The sequence below is a fragment of the Ursus arctos genome, unplaced genomic scaffold (assembly GCF_023065955.2).
Source record: "Ursus arctos isolate Adak ecotype North America unplaced genomic scaffold, UrsArc2.0 scaffold_37, whole genome shotgun sequence".
NCBI classification, from domain to species: domain Eukaryota; kingdom Metazoa; phylum Chordata; class Mammalia; order Carnivora; family Ursidae; genus Ursus; species Ursus arctos.
This window is the reverse complement of record NW_026623053.1, coordinates 27,819,236-27,841,087: the sequence shown is the minus strand read 5'-3', so window position 1 is coordinate 27,841,087 and position 21,852 is coordinate 27,819,236. Positions and strand designations below refer to the sequence as shown.

General features: G+C 36.6%; 1 protein-coding gene across 1 annotated transcript in view; it reads left to right on the top strand.

Moving 5' to 3' along the window:
• The window catches only part of NEMF (nuclear export mediator factor), a 49,370-nt gene that overhangs the window by 19,056 nt on the left and 8,462 nt on the right, over nucleotides 1-21,852 (top strand). Inside the window, exons 13-25 of the mRNA XM_026513680.4 lie at nucleotides 78-286; nucleotides 732-923; nucleotides 1,218-1,281; nucleotides 3,355-3,443; nucleotides 9,693-9,796; nucleotides 11,374-11,436; nucleotides 16,552-16,664; nucleotides 18,334-18,391; nucleotides 18,847-18,905; nucleotides 18,994-19,114; nucleotides 20,245-20,524; nucleotides 21,257-21,299; nucleotides 21,448-21,497. Of these exons, the coding sequence (XP_026369465.1) occupies nucleotides 78-286; nucleotides 732-923; nucleotides 1,218-1,281; nucleotides 3,355-3,443; nucleotides 9,693-9,796; nucleotides 11,374-11,436; nucleotides 16,552-16,664; nucleotides 18,334-18,391; nucleotides 18,847-18,905; nucleotides 18,994-19,114; nucleotides 20,245-20,524; nucleotides 21,257-21,299; nucleotides 21,448-21,497 (1,445 nt within the window). The remainder of the gene's footprint in view (nucleotides 1-77; nucleotides 287-731; nucleotides 924-1,217; nucleotides 1,282-3,354; nucleotides 3,444-9,692; nucleotides 9,797-11,373; nucleotides 11,437-16,551; nucleotides 16,665-18,333; nucleotides 18,392-18,846; nucleotides 18,906-18,993; nucleotides 19,115-20,244; nucleotides 20,525-21,256; nucleotides 21,300-21,447; nucleotides 21,498-21,852) is intronic.

Here is a 21,852-nt window from a genome sequence, read left to right as displayed (position 1 = left end):
ACTAAGTGGAATTAAAAACTGAAAAAAATGGTAACTTTAACTGGCATTATAGTAAACATTTTTGTTTATTTCTTAAGGAAATAGACAAACTTAAAGGAGAGCTCATAGAAATGAACCTACAGATAGTTGACAGAGCCATTCAAGTTGTTCGAAGTGCTTTAGCCAACCAGATAGATTGGACAGAAATCGGGTTAATTGTGAAAGAAGCCCAAGCTCAAGGAGACCCTGTTGCAAATGCAATTAAAGAATTAAAGCTACAAACAAATCATGTTACAATGCTACTAAGGTGAGTTTGATTCTTAGCTAAGCAGTTCATGCTTGTTTTTATTTTGCTGTTTCATTTAAAAAATTTTCCCTTTTATTTGGAAATTTATTCTCAAAGATACAGGCAAAAACAATTTACATTAAGATAACGCAGCTATTTAATTTCCAAAAAGATTTTATTTAGAGAGCAAGAGTGTGCAAGCGTGTGCCTGAGTGCGTGTGGGGGGAAGGAGAGAGCGAGAGTCCTAAGCAACCTCCACGCTCGGCTCTATCTCCCAACCCTGAGATTACGACCCGAGCCAAAACCAAGAGTTAGATAGACACTTAACCGACTGTGCCACCCAGGTGCCCCCCCCAAAAGCACCTATTTAAATATTGTAAACAGTTTATAATGTCATTGAGGGAAAAAATTTAAAAAGAACTGATGTTATTGACATTAGTGAAATACTATTGAATATTTTTAATAGAAATCCGTACTTGTTATCAGAGGAGGAAGATGACGATGTTGATGGTGACCTCAGTGTTGAAAAAAATGAAACCGAAGCACCAAAAGGAAGAAAGAAAAAGCAAAAGAATAAACAGTTGCAGAAGCCTCAGAAAAATAGGCCATTACTTGTTGATGTTGATCTCAGCTTGTCAGCATATGCCAATGCCAAAAAGTAAGTGTTAAATTTAAGTATGAATTGTAGGTAAAATATTATGTGCAATAAATCAGTTAGGATATTAAGGATAATATATGTACATACGTATGTATGTGCTTTTGGGTGAAAACACTTTTAAACCTCATTTTGTGTATTATACAACTTTCTTTTCATAGAGAACGTATAAAACAAAGTTGCATAACGCACAAAACTTGTTCTGTATGATTTGAGAATCTAAAATTAGATAAAACGTAAATAGAAAGCTAAAGAATAAAGATTTTACTTAAAATTAAGAGAAATACATTTTTCTAGATACTACGATCACAAGCGGTATGCTGCTAAGAAAACACAAAAGACTGTTGAAGCTGCTGAAAAGGTACTTAATATTTCTTAGAGTGAATGTGAATTGTTTTTAACTTAATGGCCTTAATTATTTCTAATGTTTAAATGCGGTTTCTAATTCAGAAATATCTTTCAAATTTAATTTTGCTTTAAATATGTGTATTTCCGGTATTTATTTTCTTCCCCAAACCTCCTTCCCAGCCTTCCCTGTCTCAGTAAATAGTGCCTTCTTTTATCCCTTTACTTGGGTTAAAAATGTTGGACTCATCCTAGACCCTTTGCTCGTAAACCATATCCATTCCCTCATCAGCATATCCTTGTAGCTTTTCCTATAGGGTGTATCCCGAATCTGGCCACCACTCATTAGTCTGGGCCCCCATCATCTCTGTTCACATGGACTGTAACAGTAGCCTCTTCCTGGGTCTCCTTCTACCCTTTTCCCCTGCAGTCTGTTCTTCACACAGCAGCCATAGTGATCCTTTTAAATAAAAAAGAAGTTATTTCTCTCTGTTCAAAATCTGGTTGCTTCCCATCTTACTTCATAGGCGCCTGGGTGGCGCGGTCTGTTAAGTGTCGGACTCTTGGTTTTGGCTCAGGTCATGGTATCAGGGTCGTGAGATTGAACTCCGTGTTGGGCTCCGTACTCAGCCTGGAGTCTGCTTGGGTTTCTCTCTCCCTCTCCTTCTGCTCTACCACCCTGCCCCTTCCCCTCTCTCTCAAATTAATAAATTTTAAAAAAACAACAACAAAACCAAAATAGTTCAAAGCCCTTCTCCTGCCCTGTATGGCCCTACATGATGTGTTCCCCTCCCGTCTAATCACCTGGACTCCTCTTGCTACACTCTTTCCAGCTACCCTGGGATCTTAGCTGTTCCTGCAGCAGTGACCCATGCTTCCTTCTCAGGGCGTTTGTGCTTGCTGCTCTTTCTATTAAGAATGTTCTTCCCTCAACATTTCCATGGTTTGATTCCTCCATGCTTTGGCATGGGTACTAAAATGAGACTTTATCAGAGAGCCAGCCCTGTCTTAACCACTCTTACTGAAAATAGTGCTACCCTCAATCCCTCCCTCTTTGCTTTATTTTTCTTCTTAAAAAACACCCCTCCCAACATATGTTTATCTGTCTTCCCTCATTCCTCTAGAATGTAGATTGTATGAAAGTAGAATCTTTTTTTTGTTCATTGCTTTGTCCCAGCCCCTAGAATATTGGCTGGAACATGGTAACATTAATATCTGTTAGGTGAGTGGCCTTCATGACTTGGCCCTCTATCTGCCTCTTCAACCTCATTTCTTGACATCTTAACTTGTGATGACTACTTTCTGGTCAAGCTGGCCTTTTCTTTTGCTTACAGTGCTCTTCCTATTTTTGCCTTGATAATTCTATTAACTGTTCAGGCTTCACCCCAAATCCTATTTCCTAAGAAATATCTTCTTTGACCACAGCAGTTATAAATTAGGTTCCCTTGTTATACTCTCACGGCATCCTTAGAAGCACTTAACATACGGTTATTTGAATAATTATGTGTTTCATATTCGTATCTTCTCCTAGACCCCCTGGTGGGGTGGGGGTGAGAACTTTGTCTTGTTCGCTTGTGTGTCTCAGCAGTATCTGATAAACAAATGATACTTTTTGTAATTTGTAGGTCTTGAGCAAATATTTGTATGCAGCAAATCTTTGACTTAAATTTTAATATTTAAGGCAGAAATCTTTTCTTCATTACTTTCGTGTGGGTATGGGGAGGTGTGTAGATAGCGTCATTTTGAGACATTTAAAAATGATTTCTTGCTCTATCGTTTACTTGGTGTTATTTTTAATTTATTATTATTATTTATTTATTTATTTTTGCAAGAGAGAGAGAATACATATGCTCCTGAGCACATGGCGGGTGGGGGGAAGAGGGACAGAGAGAGTGGGAGAGAGAATCAAGCAAGCTCCATGCTCAGTGCCGAGCCCAGTGCGGGGCTTGATCTCACCACCCTGAGATCATGACCTAAACCAAAATCAAGAGTCAGATCTTAACCAACTGAGCCACCTAGGCACCCCTTACTTGCTATTATTTAAATATGTCCTTAACAAATTATTTAAAAACTCTCTTCTTATAAATAGGCATTTAAGTCAGCAGAAAAGAAAACAAAGCAAACCTTAAAAGAAGTCCAAACAGTTACCTCTATTCAGAAAGCAAGAAAAGTATATTGGTAAGTGTTCTACCTTTTTTTTTTTTTTTAAAGATTTGTTGATTTGACAGAGATAGAGACAGCCAGCGAGAGAGGGAACACAAGCAGGGGGAGCGGGAGAGGAAGAAGCAGACTCCCAGTGGAGGAGCCTGATGTGGGGCTCGATCCCAGGACTCTGGGATCACGCCCTGAGCCGGAGGCAGACGCTTAACGACTGAGCCACCTAGGCGCCCCAGTGTTCTACCTTTTAAAAATACAGTTTTTTGTTTTTATTAAAATTATACATGCGCATTGTTTAGAAAAATCAAGAAGTTCAACAAAGCTTGTTGCAAAAACCAGTAGCCCTGCTATAGAAACCATTTTTAGTTTTTTTTAGCTGATTACTTTTGGTATATCCCTCCCTTTCTCTTAGTAATATGCTGAAACTGCTGCTTCTTAATTTTTCTGTTTTATACTGTTAATGACTTCCCACTGTGTAAGATGAAGATTTTGTTCTTTCCACTTGTGCTCCATTACACACAGATACACCATTCAGCCTCCCAGTAAAGGTATAGCATAATTTGCCACGGTTGATATTCAGCATTAATATTATATTAATATTTTAATTGTAGTCACAGCTGAGTCATATAACATTATGTTTCTTTTCCTTCCTTGCTCAGCTTTTTGCCTTCCCTGAAGATAGTAATTGTCATTTCATTTACCTTCCCCTTCCGGGTGTGTTCAGACACATTGGGATTCGATCAGTATCATCTTGCAGAAGTCTCTCCTGAGCTTTTTGACCTACTGTGTTCTACATCAGTTACTCTTAACATCTTAATTTTTTTCTTTTATTCTTATCCTGGAAATTCTCTTCACCCCTCTCTGTGTTGGATTCTCTGTCCTGGATCTCATACTTCCTTTTTCTTGGTTGATGGAATATGCTGTAGAGGCTGCATGAGAAGGGGTGTGTAAGATAGAAAGTTTTTGAGGTCCTCAGTATATTAAAAAATCATTTTTGCCCTTACACCTAATTGTGTGGCTGGGTAAAGAACTCTGGTTTGGAAATGTTTTCTTCAGACTTTTAAAGTCATTGTTCATTGTGTTAACTTTCAGATTTGATCTTCAAAAGTCTGATGTTATTTTGATAGTTAATACTTTATTGAAAATTTGTTTTTGCCTTTCTGTAAACTTGTAGATCTTTTTTCTCTCAGTTTTTCAAAATTTCACAGTGATGTAAGTTGGTGAAGATGTTTTAATCTATTATGCTGGATACTTTGTGAGTCTTTTTAATTTAGAAACTTTCAGTTCTGAGAAATTTTCTTGAAATATTTCTTAGCACTCTGGATTGTGTTTTTCTTTTTGGTTTGTCTTCTTTCTTTTTTTCTTTCCTTCTGGAAGTCTTACTTATTAAATATGGGACCCCTTGGATGGTCCTCCAGTTTTCTTGCATTTTCTGTTTTTCAGCTCTTTATCTTTTTGTTCTCTATTCTGAGAGATTTATCTTTCAGTTCTTCCCCTGAATTTTTAAATGTTTTATTCCTTCCTATCATGTTTTTATTTTAATCTATTTTTGGCTTTTTTTACTTTTTAAAACTTCCTGCTTCACTTTATTTATACTAAGAATAGTATTACTTTTATTTAAAGGTATTCTTTTCTTGCAGGTCTTCTTTAAGGTTTTTTGGTTTGGGGTTTTTGTTTTGTTTCGGGGTTTGTCTTCAGCTTTTGTTAAAGATTTTTGTTAATAGCTGGTAATCCTGAATTGTCTGTTCACATTATTGTCTGCTCATATTTTGTAGTAGAGGATTAAAATGCTCATTAGAAGTTCTCTCTGGGTGGTTGGCCTTATAAAATGATGTATGTGGGCCGTGTTGTGTGGAACTCTCAATTTCTTTAGCTTTTTGACTCTTCAGCTTGTCTCATTTTTCAGGAAAGATTTTTTTCCCCTGCTTGGAAAGTCAAGACCTGGCTGTCGTAATTTTGGAAGCCCCGTGGGAATAGATTGGGGAGGCTTAGTATCCAGTAATTCATACATTTACTTAATTGCCCTATTTTACATACATTATCTGTGCTTACAGCTGTGCCACTTTTCCCCAAATTCAGAGATATTCTTTGTACACTTTTTAGAGAATTAACTTCTGGCCTTTTGTCAGGATGTGGAAGGGGCAGCTTACTACCACGTTCACAGCTGGAAAGATCTAGGGAAGTAACTGCTTCTTGATCAGATTTTTGGCCAGTTTCCCATCTTAGACCCTATTTCTAGCAGTACTTCATACTGCTATTTTAAGCTTTTTATGGGTTATACAATGTAGAGGCTGCATGATTTGTTTCTTGGCTTTTTCCAGTGTCAGCCTCGATTTCAGCTTGAGTCCAATCGCTTGTTGACTGATTTTTCCATTTCTCAAAATCCTGTTGCATTTTTCTTCTCTCTTTCTCCTTTCTTTTCCTCACATCTCTGTTGATGAATAGGATAGACTTGTAATTTTCATTTCCCATAATGTTCTTCTTAGGTATTGGTCTCAAGGTAACATTACCTCAGAAAGCAGATTGGAAAGTGTTCCTTTATTTTTTTTAAGATTTTATTTATTTATTTGAGAGAGTGAGAGAGAGAGAGAACAAACAGTGGGGAGTGGCAGAGAGAGAGAGAGAGAGAGAGACGAAGACTTCCTGCTGAGCAGAGAGCTGGATGTGGGGCTCGATCCCAGGACCTGGACATCATGACCTGAGCCGAAAGCAGATGCTTAACTGACTGAGCCACCCAGGCACCCCTGGGAACTGTTTCTTCATCAGTTGTCCTTGGATGTTTGACAAAAATTCCACCTGTGAAGCTGAGTAGTCTTGAAGTTTTCTTTATGGGAAACTTTTTCACTACAGATTCAAATTCTGTAGTACTACTCAGATTGTCTAATTTTAGTTAGTAGTATTTTCCTAAGACTTTGTCTATTTCTAAAGTTTGGAATGTACTGGCATGAGGTTTTAATATTCCACTTAACTTTTTAACATCCCTGTGGTCTTTAATATCCTTCCCTTTTCATTTATAATAGCTGTCATTGTGCCTTCTCTTTTTCTTGATTAGTCTGACGAGAGGATTTTCAGTTGTATTAATATCTTTGAAGAACCAGTTTTGGGGCGCCTGGGTGGCTCAGTCGTTGAGCATCTGCCTTCAGCTCAGGGCGTGATCCCAAGGTCCTGGGATCGAGCCCCCCATTGGGCTTCCTGCTCCGCCGGGAGCCTGCTTCTTTCGCTCCCACCCCCCCGCTTGTGTTCCCTCTTTCGCTGGCTGTGTCTCTCTCTGTTAAATAAATAAGATCTTTTAAAAAAAGAAAACAAAAACAAAGCCAGTTTTGACTTGATCTCTATAATATATGTGCTGTCTATTTTATTATTTTCTCTCAGCCTCTTTTCTTTTCTAATATGTATTTCAGGCAGTAAATTTCCCTCTAAGCCTGGCTTTATATCTAAAATGTTTTGCTATATTTTCATTATCTTTCACATGAAAATATGTTCTAATTTACATTGTCATTTCTTCACCCATGTGTTATTTAGAATTATGTTTATTAATTTCCAAACCTGTGGAGCTTTTTTGGTTCTCTTTTTGCCATTGATTTCTTTCTTTCTTTTTTTTTTTTTTAAAGATTTATTTATTTATTTATTTGACAGAGATAGAGACAGCGGCTAGAGAGGGAATACAAGCAGGGGGAGCGGGAGAGGAAGAAGCAGGCTTATAGCGGAGGAACCTGATGTGGGGCTTGACCCCATAACGCCGGGATCATGCCCTGAGCCGAAGGCAGACGCTTAACTGCTGTGCCACCCAGGCGCCCCTGATTTCTAACTTTATTTGCATAATGTTCAGAGATGGTATTCTGAATTATCTCAACCCTCTGACATTTGTTATTGAAACTTGCTTTATGGTCCAGCATATTTGTGGTCTACTTTATTTACAAATGTTTCATATGTAGTTGAAAAGAGTGTTCTATAGTTGTTGAGTGCATTTCTCTAAATATCAGTTAGGGGGGCACCTGGGTGCCTCAGTCGTTAAGCGTCTGCCTTCGGCTCAGGTCATGATCCCAGGGTCCTGGGATCAAGCCCCACATTGGGCTCCCTGCTCTGCTGGGAGCCTGCTTCTTCCTCTCCCACTCCCCCTGCTTGTGTTCCCTCTCTCGCTTTATCTCTGTCAAATAAATAAAATCTTTAAAAATATATATATATCAATTAGGTCACATCCATTAATCATGTTCAAATCTTTGGCATCTTTACTAATTCTTTTTTTAATGATTGTTTTCTCAATTACTGAGAGTTAAGAATCACACAATTGTGCATTTGTTTGTTTCTCCTTTTCTGCTAGTTTTTTGCTTTATATATATATGAGGTGATAAAAATATAGAGCTGTTACCTTTCCAGTGAATTGAGCCTTTTATTAATTGTAATCAAATGTTCTTTTAACTTGTAACTTTTTTTCCCTTCTCTGTGAGATATTAAAATTAAGTCAACTTTCTTTTGGTTAGTGTTTCCATCATTATATTTCAACCTTTCTATATCCTTATATTTTAAAGGAGTGTGTATATTATTTTCCAGTCTGACAGTCTGCATTTTATGTGGAGAACTGACTACATTTACATTTAATGCAATTTCTGATATATATGGGTTGAAATCTAACCATTTTACTGTTTGCTTTCTATTTGTCCCATTTGTTCTTTACTCTTTTTTATTGTCTTTTTGCCTCCTTTTAATTTTTTTCCTTTTAGTTATATGCTCCTTTACTAAGATGATTACAAAATACATCCTTATGTTTCTCATTTTCAATCCTTGGGGGTTTATGTCGTTTTAGAAACCTCTTTACCATCAATAGGGCAGCTGTTAAGTAAGTATAGTACATTCGTTCAGCAGTGAAGAAGACTTTTTTTTTAAAGACTATTTTTAAGTAATCTCTACACGCAACATGGGGCTCAAACCCACAACTCCGAGATCATGAGTCATATGCTCCACCAATTGAGCCAGCCAGGTGTCCCAAGAAGACATTTTTAAGTGGGGGGGAAAAAAAAGCATTTTCAGAATAGTTTGTGTTGTGTCTAAAAGAAAAGGTTTGGAATAGGCATTTTATTTTAGCTTTTGTATGTATAAAGAAACTCCAGAGGGGGATACACAGAGAGCTAATAGCAATGGGTTCCTTTTTGGTCGTGGTAATAGGAACTGGAAAGGGATGCAGGATCTCTCACTGTACCTTTTTGTTTAATTTTAAAAATTTCTGCATTGTGTATATGTATTAATAAAAAATGAGATTAGAAAACAGGAATAAAATTGGGAGATATAAAGGAGTTTAGTTTAATGCCTGTGCTTAATCTGTCATTTTTCACGAGAAGTTTTATTTTAAACTTCTTGTAGATTGACTTGTATGACTATTGTAGATATGACTTGTAGATTAAGTCATAAGATTATCATCTTGGTAGTCAGGTGTAATATAGGAAATATTTCTGTTCATCTCTATTTTATGTCATTTTCTAAACGTCATACAAATATACACTCTACTTTTTATCATGATGGTATGTATTAATCATGAAAACCCAAATTATTTTGTCTCTAGAGAAAAGTTAAAATTTTATACTTCTAAAGGTAATTTTTACTCTATAAAAAAAGTATAAACAATAGCATATATGTAAACGTTCAGTTGAAGACAGAATGGAAAAACTTTTCTTTCTTACCAGTAGCCCCAAACCTAGCCAGTGCCCTATTAGAAGAAGGCTAAACCTAGGGACCATGTGATGTTTTATGCTTTTCCCTTGTGTAATTCATTATTGTGTTATCCTTGAGTTTAAGAAGGATTTGTATGAGAGCGAGATAAGGAGAGAACATACTTTTTTTTAAAACATAGAATTTGGGGCGCCTGGGTGGCTCAGTCGTTAAGCGTCTGCCTTCGGCTCAGGGCGTGATCCCAGCGTTGTAGGATCGAGCCCTACATCAGGCTCCTCGGCTGGAAGCCGGCTTCTTCCTCTTCCACTCCCCCTGCTTGTGTTCCCTCTCTCACTGGCTGTCTCTGGCTGTCAAATAAATAATAAAAATAATTTTAAAAAATAAACAATTTACTTCTAAAGAATATCCTAAGGCAATTTATATTATAAGATTTCAATAATTTCAATAAAGTTCAGTTTGATGCTTTAAGAAATTATACCATCAATTTGTCTTAACATATGAAGGTAGGATAGCTTCATTGGGTTTTATGTTTGTTTGCAAAAAGGATGTGAATTCAGGTGACTATAAAGGAAAAGAGTGTTAACTTTTTTTCTCTCAATTTGATAGGTTTGAGAAATTTCTGTGGTTCATTAGCTCAGAGAACTATCTAATTATAGGTGGACGAGATCAGCAACAGAACGAAATAATTGTGAAAAGATACTTGACAACAGGTAAGAATAAAATTTTAAAGAATTTTCTCCTAAGTAATTGGATCAGTTATCTCAGTATGAGATATACATTTTCATCTTACACTCCTTTGCTTGAGCGGCTTAATTGGTAGAAAGAGTTTCATCTTGGTGGCTTATGGTTTGTTGAATATGTGCTTTGACACTTAATTCTTATTTTAAGTGAATAGTCATAAAGTAGTAGTGCTGAGCTAATCTGTAGTATTGGACTTTTGATTCTTTGCTACATTAATAAAATAGCTTTCAGGGGCGCCTGGGTAGCGCAGTCGTTAAGCGTCTGCCTTCAGCTCAGGGCGTGATCCCAGCGTTGTAGGATCGAGCCCCACATCAGGCTTCTCCGCTGGGAGCCTGCTTCTTCCTCTCCCACTCCCCCTGCTTGTGTTCCCTCTCTCGCTGGCTGTCTCTATGTCAAATAAATAAATAAATAAAATCTTAAAAAAAATAAAATAGCTTTCAGTCCTCCAAAGTCATTGTATGTCAAAATTTAAAGGCTTAATTTTTTAGTGCTGAAGTTTGTAACTTTTTTTTCACATTTAGAAACAGGACTTAAGCCCTGTGGTGTAAGGCTTCTCATTTATTTTTGTTTGCTGATAACCACCATCTCACTGTGTTTGAACCCTCATTGTGAGTATCTGACATCAGTAGTCAGAGCCAATCTGATGTCCACTGAAGATCCCAAACCAGGAAAGGAAGCAGCTGGGATCAGGTTATTACATGGTGCTCAGGGCTTGGTCTCTTGTCTTCTGTAGCTCTGTTCATTGTGGGCTGAGCCTTTCTTGGAGCAGTATGAGTTTTTCTCTTCTTTGAGTTTCAGATCCCAGACAAACTGTCATGGCTAGCAGTGACTGTTCATTTTACCTTTTAGGAACCATACACTTTCCTTGTCCCTGAAAGAGGAGAGATCTCACTTCTGCACTTGTTCATTCAGTTATTCATTGGTATCACATACTTAGAATACAACTTGAAGCCCTCATTGTGGCTTAAAGCCTCCTAGCTGTTTCTCCAGCCTCATTTCTTACCGTTCTTCCCTTAGTCTGGCCTTCTGACTGCTCTTCATACATGTCAAACATCCATGGTCCTCAGGACCTTTACATTTCCTAGGGTGTCTCTGCTCCATGTATCTCTCACCTTCCAGCAGGCTAGCCTACATTGGCTTATATGGTAATTCAGCAAGTTTGAGAGAAAAAGAGGAAGCACACAAGGACTATTAAGGCCTCGGCTAAGAATTGGCACTTGGTCACAACTGCCACATTCTGCCAAGGCAGGTCATGGGGCAGGCCCGGATACGAGGGATGGGGAAGTGACTCCACCTCTTGAAGAGAGGCTTCGGGGTCACAGAGTAAAGAAGTGTGGGTTGCAAGGGAGAGAGGAGCTGCCCATTTTTGTAATCTACCATATTAGCATTGCTTTCCTATAAGTAAGCCTGTGGGAGCTCTCCTAGGTGTGGGAAATGGACTTTTCCTTTTATGCCTTCTTATACCCTTTGGATTTTGAACCCATTAAACCCATTTAAAAAAAAAAAAAAACAGGACTTAAAGTATTATTTCTCATTTGTTTTTAAGGGGACATTTATGTACATGCTGATCTTCATGGAGCTACTAGCTGTGTAATTAAGAATCCAACAGGTAATGTATTTCTCTTTATTATTCAGAACTTTAATTCCTTTCTTTAAAATATTTTTAGTATAACTATAAGACAAAAATTGTTAATAGAGATAAAGGACACTTTATAATGATAAAAGGGTCAGTTCATCAATAAGATACAACGATTTTATATATATATTTTTAAAGATTTTTTTTTATTATTTATTTGAATGTGCAGTTAGATAGCAGAACTCTGTTGTCTCATTAGTGGCTTCTTTAACCGAAGAAGGAACTTTTCACTGTGATAAAAATTACATCTATAGTCTATATCTGAAGCATTTATTGAATACCTTTGGAAGCTACATTTGCCGAGGGGAAAAAGGATTGTGAGGGCATGCTACATACAATTGCATAGCAACAAATTAAATGGCCTAGATGAGACAGGCTCATTCCTAGAAAGACACAGACTACCAAAACTGACTCAAGGAGAAATAGAAAATCAAAATAAACCTATAACACGTAAAGAGATTGAAATAGTAGTAAAAAAAAAAAATTCCTGGGGCACCTGGGTGGCTCAGAGGGTTATGCATCTGCCTTCGGCTCAAGTCATGATCTTCAGGTCCTGGGATCAAGCCCCACATCAGGCTCCCAGCTCAGAAGGGAGTCTGTTTCTCCCTCTCCCTCTGCCTCTCCCCCTGCTCGTGCCCTCTGTCTGTCTGTCTGTCTCTCTCTCAAGTGAATAAATAAAAAAATCTTAAAAAAAAAAAAAAAGAATTAAAAAAAAATTCTTAGGGGCACCTAGTTGCTCAGTTGGTTAAGTGCCTGCATTCAGTGCAGGTCATTATTCCGGGGCCTGGGATCAAGCGCCACATCAGGCTCCCTGCTCAACGGGGAGCCTGCTTCTCCCTCTCCCTCTGCCTGCCACTCCCCCTGCTTGTGCTCTCTCTGTCTCTGTCAAATAAATGAATAAATCTTAAAACAACAACAACAACAACAACAAAACACCCAAAACAAAAAACATGCTCACAGAGAAAATTCTAGGCCCAGGTAGCTTCACTGGTGAATTCTACCAGACTTTTAAAGAGGATTGAACACAAATCCTTCACAAACTCTTCCAAAAAATAGAAGAGATGGAAAAACTTCCTAACTCATTCTATAAGGCCAGTATTACCCTAATAACAAAACCAAAGATATCACAAGAATAGAAAACTACAGACCAATATTGCTTGTGAATAGACACAAAAATCCTCAACAAAATATTAGCCGAATCCAGCAGCATATTAAAAGCATTGTATACCATGACAAAGCGGGATTTATCCCAGGAGTGCAAGGTTGGTTTAATGTATGAAAATTAATCAATATAGTACAGTGTATTAATATAGTAAAGGACAAAAACCACATGATCATCTCAGTCGATGAAGAAAAAGCCTCTGGCAATAATCCAACACCCATTTGTGATAGAAACACTCAACAAACTAACACTAGAAGGAACTTCCTCAACTTGGTAATGAACATTTATGAAAAACCCACAGCTAACATCAGACTTAATGGTGAAAGACTGGAAACTTTTCCCTTAAGTTTGGGAACAAGATAAGAATGTCTGTTCTTGTCATTTCTATTCAACCTTGTATGGAAGTTCTAAGTATGCCGTTAGGTAATAAAAAGAAATAAAAAATATCCACATTGGTAAAGAACAAGTAAAACTATTTCCATTTGCAGATGGCATGATCTTATATATTTAAAACCTCAAGGAATCCACCAAAAATTGTTAGTTAGTAAACAAGTTTAGAATGTTTGAGATACATAGTCATTATATATAAATCAGTTTTATTTCTTTTCTTTTAAATTTATTTATTTGAGAGAGTGTGTGCATACATGAGTGGGGGGAAGGGCAGAATGAGAGAATCTTCAAGCAGACTTCCTGCTGAGCATGGAGCCCGACTCAGGGCTCCATCTCACAATCTGAGATCATGATCTGAGCCAGAACCAAGAATCAGATGTTTAACCAACTGAGCCACATAGGTGCCCCCAAGTCAGTTGTATTTCTGTATATTCGCAGTGAATAGTACTAAAGTAAACTAATAAAACATTCATTTATAATAGCATAAAAAGAATAAAATACTTACGAATAAATTTATCAAAAAGAAATGCAAGACAGGGGCGTCTGGGTGGCTTAGTTGTTGGGCGTCTGCCTTCGGCTCAGGGCATGGTCCCAGCGTTCTGGGATTGAGCCCCGCATTGGGCTCCTCTGCTGGGAGCCTGCATCTTCCTCTCCCACTCTCCCTGCTTGTGTTCCCTCTCTCTCTGGCTGTCTCTCTCTCTGTCAAATAAATGAATAAAATCTTTAAAGAAGAAAAAAAAAAGAATTGCAAGACAAACACCCCAAACTAAAACATCATTGAAAGAAATTAAAGAAGACTTAAATAAATGGGAAGACTTCTAGTGTAAGGATTGGAAGTCTTAATGTTCTGATGGCAGTACTTCCCATATTAATCTGTAGATTTGATATAATCCCTTTCAGAATTCCAGCTGCCTTTTTTTTTTTTTTTGCAGAGATGAATAAGTTGATCCTAAAACTCACACAGAAATGCAAAGGACCCAGGTCAACCAAATCATTTTTAAAAATGAACAAAATTGGAGGACTGACACTTCCTGATTTCAAAACCTCCTACAAAGCAACAGTAATAAAGACAGTGAGGTATTGGTATGAGGATGGACAAGTAGATCAGTGAAGAGAATTGAGATTCCTCATTTATAGTCTGTTGACTTTGAACAAATGTATGAAAGCCATTCAGTGGGGTAGAATAATGTTTTCACTGGTGTTTGGACTACTAATACCCACGTACAGAAGAATAAAAGACCCCTGCTTCACACCATTTATAAAAATTAACTCAAATACTTAACCTTTACTTATAAGCTAAGACTATAAAACTGTTAGAAGAAAATAAGGCATAAATCTCATAATGAATCAGGAAGTCATTTCTTAGATAAGACATCAAAAGCATAAGCAACAAAGAAAAACAGGTAAATTGGACTTAAAAGTATTAATTCAAGGTTGCTATCAAGACACTGAAAAGATAACCCACAGAATGAGAGAAAATATTGGCAAATCATTTATCCAATAAGGAACCAGTATCCAAAGAACTCTGAAGTCTCAACAATAGAAAGGAAAAAAAACAATTTAAAAACGACAAAAGGGCCAAATAGTTATTTTTCCAAAGATTTAAGAATGGCTAACAGGCACATGATAAGATCCTCAGCATCATTCATCGTTATGGAAATGCAAATAAAAATCACAATGAGATACCACTTAACACCCAGTAGAATTGTTACAATGAAAAAAATAAATAAAACAAGTGTTGGTGAGGATGTAGAGACTGGAACGCTTATATGCTGCTGGTGGGAATTGAAAAGGACGCAGCTACTGTGAAATAGAGTTTGGCAGTTCCTCAGAAAGTTGAACGTAGAATTTACCATGTGACCTAGCAGTTCCACTCCTAGTTCTGTAGACAGACATGACCACACTAAACTTCTTTGCAGATATACTTAGCAGCATTATTTATAATAGCCAAGAAATGGAAACAACCCACGTGTTCATCAGTTGATGAGTAAGGAAGATGTGTTATATCGATATAATGGAATATTATTCAGTCTTAGAGGAGGTACTTGTAATTGCTCTAAAAGGGATGAACCTTGAACACATGATGGTAAGTTAAAGAAGGCAGACACGTTTGAGTCCATTGATACGAAATTCCAAAATAGGCAAATCCATAGAGACAGAGTATATTTGTGGTTGTCAGGGCCTGGGAAAGTGGAGAATGACTATTAATGGGCATAGGATTTCCTTGAGGATGATGAAAATGTAGTGGAATTAGTGGTAATGGTTATATAGGTTTATGAATATACTAAAAACCACTGGATTATATACTTTAGAAGGGTGAATTTTATGGTATGTGAACTATATCACAAAGCATACTTGGCATCCAGCTGTAGGGATATATTACTAATATGCTTCTCATTTTGACGATGTAGGTGATCTCTAGTAATTCTGGAAGTCTTAAAACTTTGAATAGACTTTTCTAAATTATTCTATCTGGAATGAAGTTAGAGTTACTAATATAAGTGAGAGGGCATTTCTTCTCTGATTTACTTAGACCACTTAAAAGCCTGCTTTGTAAATATATTTTTGTTGTTGTTTATGTTTATCTTACTTTAATGCCAGTATAGTTAACATACAGTGTTACATAAGTTTCAGGTGTACAATTAGTGATTCAACAATTGTGTATTATTCAGTGTTCATTAAGATAAGTGTACTCTTAATCCTCTTCACCTATTTCACCCATCCCTCCACCCAACTCCCCTCTGGTAATCATGTTTGTTCTCTATAGTTAAGAGTCTGTTTTTTGGTTTGTCTCTTTTCTTTTTTTCCCCTTTGTTTTGTTTCTTAAATTCCAATATGAGTGAAATCATATGGTATTTGTCTTTCTCTTGACTGGCTTATTTTGCTTAGCATTATACCCTCTAGGTCCATCCATGTTGTTGCAGATGGCAAGATTTCATTCTTTTTCATGGCTGAGTAATATTCCATTGTGTATATATACATGACATCTTCTTTACCCATTCATCTACTGATGGAACTTGGGCTGTTCCTATAATTTTACTATTGTAAATAATGCTGCAAGAAACATGGGGTGCATATATTCTTCCGAATTAGTGTTTTTGTATCCTTTGGGTAAATACCAGTAGTGTGATTATGGATCATAGAGTAGTTCTATTTTTAGTTTTTTGTGGGACCTCCATACTGTTTTCCACAGTGGCTGCCCCAGTTTGCATTCCCACCAACAATGCACAAGGGTTCCTTTTTCTCCACATCCTCGCCAACACTTGTTGTTTCTTGTGTTTTTTATTTTAGCCATTCTGACAGGTGTGAGGTGATAATTCATTATGGTTTTGATTTGCATTTCCCTGATGGTGAGTGATGTTGTAAATACATTGTTAATAAAAAATAGTAACTTTATATAATATTGAAATTAAAATGTGGTATCATTATATAAGATGTTGGAGGATCAGATCTGTCATGCTGCATGTAATTTTCACATCTTGCTGTGTAGAAAGTCTGTACTTGAGTACTGAAGCATTGCAGTGTTGTTATTACAGGAGAACCCATTCCCCCTCGGACCTTGACTGAAGCAGGCACAATGGCACTTTGCTACAGTGCTGCTTGGGATGCACGAGTTATCACTAGTGCTTGGTGGGTGTACCATCATCAGGTAATAAGGGCTGTGGTCCTTTTTCTTAATTTCTTAAGAGCTGTTGCACTGGAGCATCTGGGTGGCTTAGTAGGTTAAGCGACTTTTGATCTCAACTCAGGTCTTGATCTCAGGGTTGTGGGGTCAGGCCCCGCGTTGGGCTTCCAAAAAATAAAAAAAGAGCTATTGTGTACCAAATTTTGAGGGTATAGAAGCGAACAAGACAAAGTGCCTATTTTGATTGAGCTGACATTTTGATGGTGGAGAAAAATACATACATAATATCTGGTAACAAGTGGTGTAAAAATTTCTTTAAAGCAGAGTAGGCAGTAGAGAGTGAGAAGGGCTACCATTTTGCATGAAGTGTCAGGGAAGGCCTTTCTAGGAACATAAGGTATGAGCAGACACCTAAATGAAGGGAGTGAATGATTCATGCAGTTACACAAGATGACGAATGTTCCAGTTATGACTGGCATACTGACCTAGAAGATCTTTTTCCTCTTCATCTTTGTTGGAATTTTCTGATCTCTCTTTTGGCCCTTCCTGAAAAATAGCTATATCCGGTGGTTTTTTATTCACTTGGTTTTAGTAATTGTCCTTCTTAAATGCTTTTTTACTTGATGATACTTCACTCCATATTTGACTTCACATCACTATTTCACATTTTCAATAATTACTGTTGATAATGATGTACTTTTACAAGGTCCTAAAGCTATGCAGCAAGATAAAGAATTCAATACTATTATCCTCCCTTAGTTTAATTTCACATCTGTTTATATTCATTATTTTCTGCTGTGCTGTGATACTGTGTTTTCAGGAGATTAATATTACTTCTGTGATTATATTTTCTGCCTCAGTAGTGTTATAAAAGTGGTTTTAATTGTTTTATTGAATTGGTTTTTTTTAAGGGTGAAATTAGTGTGCTTTTAATCCCTCCAGTATCTATGACAAAGATACTCTTACATTTGGGGGTTTCACAGATAATATAAAATTTTATTTTATGTATTTTTAAAGATTTTTATTTATTTATTTGACAGAGACAGAGAGCGAGAGCAAGTATGAGCAAGGGGAGGGGCAAAGGGAGAGGGAGAAGCGGGCTCTTTGCTCAGCAAGGAGCCTGATGTGGGACTCGATCCCAGGACTCTAGGATCATGACCAGAGCTGAAGGCAGACAGTTAACCAACTGAGCCACCAGGTGCCCCAATAATATAAAATTTTAAAATATTGTGCAATTTTCTTCTTATTTTGCCAAATTAGAATATATTTTTAAAAATCTACGATCATCTTTTCCTAAAATGAAAGGTTATTTTACTACGCCAAAAACAGTACCTCAGGAAAGGATTTTATTTAATAAATACAGTTTTAGTAAATACAGCTTTATGATGTAAGCTTATTAAACTGTGCTTATTTTTCTCCTAATATCTCAAATCAGAGGAAACATTTGGACAAGTTCTGGCTCTAATCTGTGGCATTTGAAAATTATTGGTGTAGTGTATCCTTCATTATTTCTTTTCTTTGTTACTGACAAAGGTATATGTGTCTTCGAAGAGACACTTCAGCATTGAGAAATTTTACTAAATTATAAACTTTTTAGGAGACAGTGCTGTTTACTTGAATATGACCTTATTGAGTGAAAATTTTAAAATGTATTTCTTAAGACAGCAGTATAATGTGGTGTTGTGTTCCTCAGGTGTCTAAAACAGCACCAACTGGAGAATATTTGACAACAGGAAGCTTCATGATCAGAGGTAATGACTTGTCGGTGGATTATGGAGACAGGTTTGAGGACCATTGCTAATAATATTTTCAAAACAGAAACTATTCTGATTTCATATATGAAATCTGTTATGAAATAAGGAATATTTTGTGCTGCTATGGCAAATTTAGCATTTGTCGTGTCATCTCCATTTGTAGTTTTCTTGATGAGAATGTGATGTCACATTAAGTTATAAGAGTAAGAATGTATAGCATGACCTTTTTTCTAAAAATTGATTATTCAGGGCTTGACTAACTGAAAGATGAGAGCAAGTATTCGTATTTTTTCTTTCTTAATTCCTGTTCCTATACAGAATGCCAAATTCTGTGAATGGGAAATGTTCCTTCATAACAGAAAAAAGACAAATGTCACCACCAGTGTCAGACAATTTGCAGGCATAAATGGAAAAAAAGGATTTTTAACATTTATGTTTATTGTCTTTTATAGGAAAAAAGAATTTCCTTCCTCCCTCATATCTAATGATGGGGTTTAGTTTCCTCTTTAAGGTATTCTTCAGCTTCCTTGTTCTTTTTTTTTCTGATTTTCATGAGTCTTACCTAAAGTTCTGTCAGTGAAAAAGAACTATTTCCATAGGTAGATGAGTCTTGCGTTTGGAGACATCGGGGTGAACGAAAAGTCAGAGTGCAGGATGAAGACATGGAAACACTGGCAAGTTGCACAAGTGAACTCATATCAGAAGAAATGGATCAACTAGGTAGTTTACAGATTTTAATAAAGTAGCTTAGAGTGTTTCCTACCGTCTAGTTTATCTTCTGAATTCTTAGAGGATCGTATCCACTTTGGGATAATTGAAATTTCAGAACAACACTTGCTATTGAGTTTTACTGAATTTTGTTTTTGGAAGTGTTAAATATACTTTCTCTAGTGAATTATGAAGTATTTAATTGGCTCTGTAACTAATATACTATATAAACATACATAGTAAAACTTTAGTGTTTAATGGGTCAAATGTAAATATGTTCAGCAGAGATAGACTCAGATATTTACAAATGAGCATTTACTTCTGGATTTAAGAATTAGAGGTGATACAAAGTTGAGTTTATATCAAGTGTAATTTCAAACATGAGAATTCGGCTTGATCTAATAATACACTTGCTTCAAGTGGAAAGCAACTGTGGTTGCTGGAATAAATTTACGCACCTACCTAAAAGAACTAGAGAAAGTATACCCTTTATATTGTTTTTACAGTTATTCTCCTAGGGTCATTCCTTTTTAGAACTAGTATTGCATTGTTTCATTTATGACTGCTGTTGCATTACAAGATTTTTAAAAAAATTTTCACCATGTTCCCGACACTGTACAAAGTTCTCTGTTTACATTATTTTTAATGGAATTCTCACAGCCGTCTTTGTCAGATGGTGATGGCATCTCCTTTTACAGGGGAGGCAGCTAAGAAGTATTATTACTGCTAAGCAGTGTTTCTCTTGCAAGAGTGTGAATCCCTTCTGTGTGCCAGTTATATTACATGTATTATCTCGTTTCACTTCTCATGTGCAAGTTACAGTAACAGCAGCAGAATTTATGGAATTACTTCTCTTGTCCTCCTTTTTGGAAATACCTAACCAAGACAAGTTCAAGTTTTCATTGTAGAAATGGTTGCAATGTCTAAGAAATTTATAAAGTATCTTGGAGAGCATTTATTCCAACCAGTTCATGTTACAAAAGTATCCTTTTGTCTTAGTGCCCTTTGGGGGTAATCAGGCTTTTTTTGGTGATCTTTTAGAGAAACGGAGTCAACAGAATGCTTTTTTGAAGTTTTCGAGGTAATCGTCTCGCTTTGTTCTGGTAGGTATCGCTCTGACTTTCCTTACGCTAATTCTGCAGATGGAGGGGACAGTAGCAGTGAAGGAGATAAAGAGGAATCACATGCAACCCCTGTGGAAGTGGAACTCATGACTCAGGCTGACCAGGAGGATATCACTATTCAGAGTGGTGGGGATGAGCTAAATGATGAGCTGGTTCAGGAAGAAAGCTCTGAAGATGAAGGAGAATCTGAGGATGCAGTAAAAGACCAGGAACCTGTTGGTGAAATGAAGGATGAAGGGGAAGAGATATTAAGTTATCCTGATACTACCATTGACTTGTCCCACCTTCAACCCCAAAGGTAATTAAAAACTATTATTTTATAGCTAGCAATGATGGAAGAGTTAATCCTTCTGAAATAATACCAAGGTTGACTTTAGACGTTTTACCCTCCATTGTCCTGTAGTCTTACTATCTTTTCACTATTTGATTGGGGGGTAGATTTCTCTAAAGAAATTTCCAGGACCCAGGGTAGAAAAATACAGTAAACATAAAAGTGGCCAAAGTAGGTCAAAATAGAAACACGTATATGAGTATAAATGCCAATAATGTAAGAGAGGCAATTCCATAAAAAATTTTAAGCGTTTTAATCTTTAAAGTCTTCCTGATCACCACGTAAACAATATCATAGTTTTAAAAGCGTTATCACTAGAATAGTTAAGAACAGCTTAGCAGTCAGGCCAGAATTGAGTCTTGGGGTATGTCCTTGGGCAAGTTACTCTGTGTCTGAGCTTCAGTTTCTTTCTCTGTGAAAATGGAATATTACCCCCCCTTCATAGGGTTTTGGTGAAGATTATACGTATATAAAGCATCTAGCAGTGCCTGGCACATAGTAAGTGTTCAATTTATATCCGCTATTTAAGAATATATTTAAAAGTGTGAGGTGAGCAATATGATTTTTAAAAATTTTATCAGCATGTGAAAATTTGTAGATTGCCAGTACTTAAGGGTATGATAACGGGAATGTTTGTGGACTTTGTAAATGAATGCCTTTTACAGGCTAGTGGATGCCTCTTTCTGTTTATTTTCATAGGTCCCTCCAGAAATTGGCTTCAAAAGAGGAATCTTCTAATACGGTAAGCTATTTTCAAAGTTTTGTGAAGAACATCATGTCTTTCTCATGAATCATTTTCTACTTTTAATTTTACTTTCTGGAAAATTAATAGTAGTGATGTTATTGTTTGTATTTGCTTGTGTTTTTGTTTTTTTTTTTAATTTTAATAGAGTGACAGTAAATTACAGAGCCGGAGACATTTGTCAGCCAAGGAAAGAAGGTAAACATATTTGTGTTATCTAACTGGAAAGCATGTAAATATTTTTTGGTTACTGATAATTCAGTTGTGACAGATGACTTGGAGGTTCTAAAGACCTCCCTTATTAAAATTACCAAGATTCAGCATAAACCTTGTTTAGTTCTTAATATTCAGCTCTAATAGGTTTTTCTGTTTTAGGCCCCTAATCTGTCACTACAGTCGGTGAGATAGGTCAAGTAACATGAGACAGACCCTTTGTTATGTAAATATATGCATTAAATAGGCTGGTTCTAGGATAATATTGACAGGAATAAACAAGAGTACTTGAAAATAGGAAAGTTTCGTTTAATAGACTTTTTTTTTTTTTTTTTTTTAA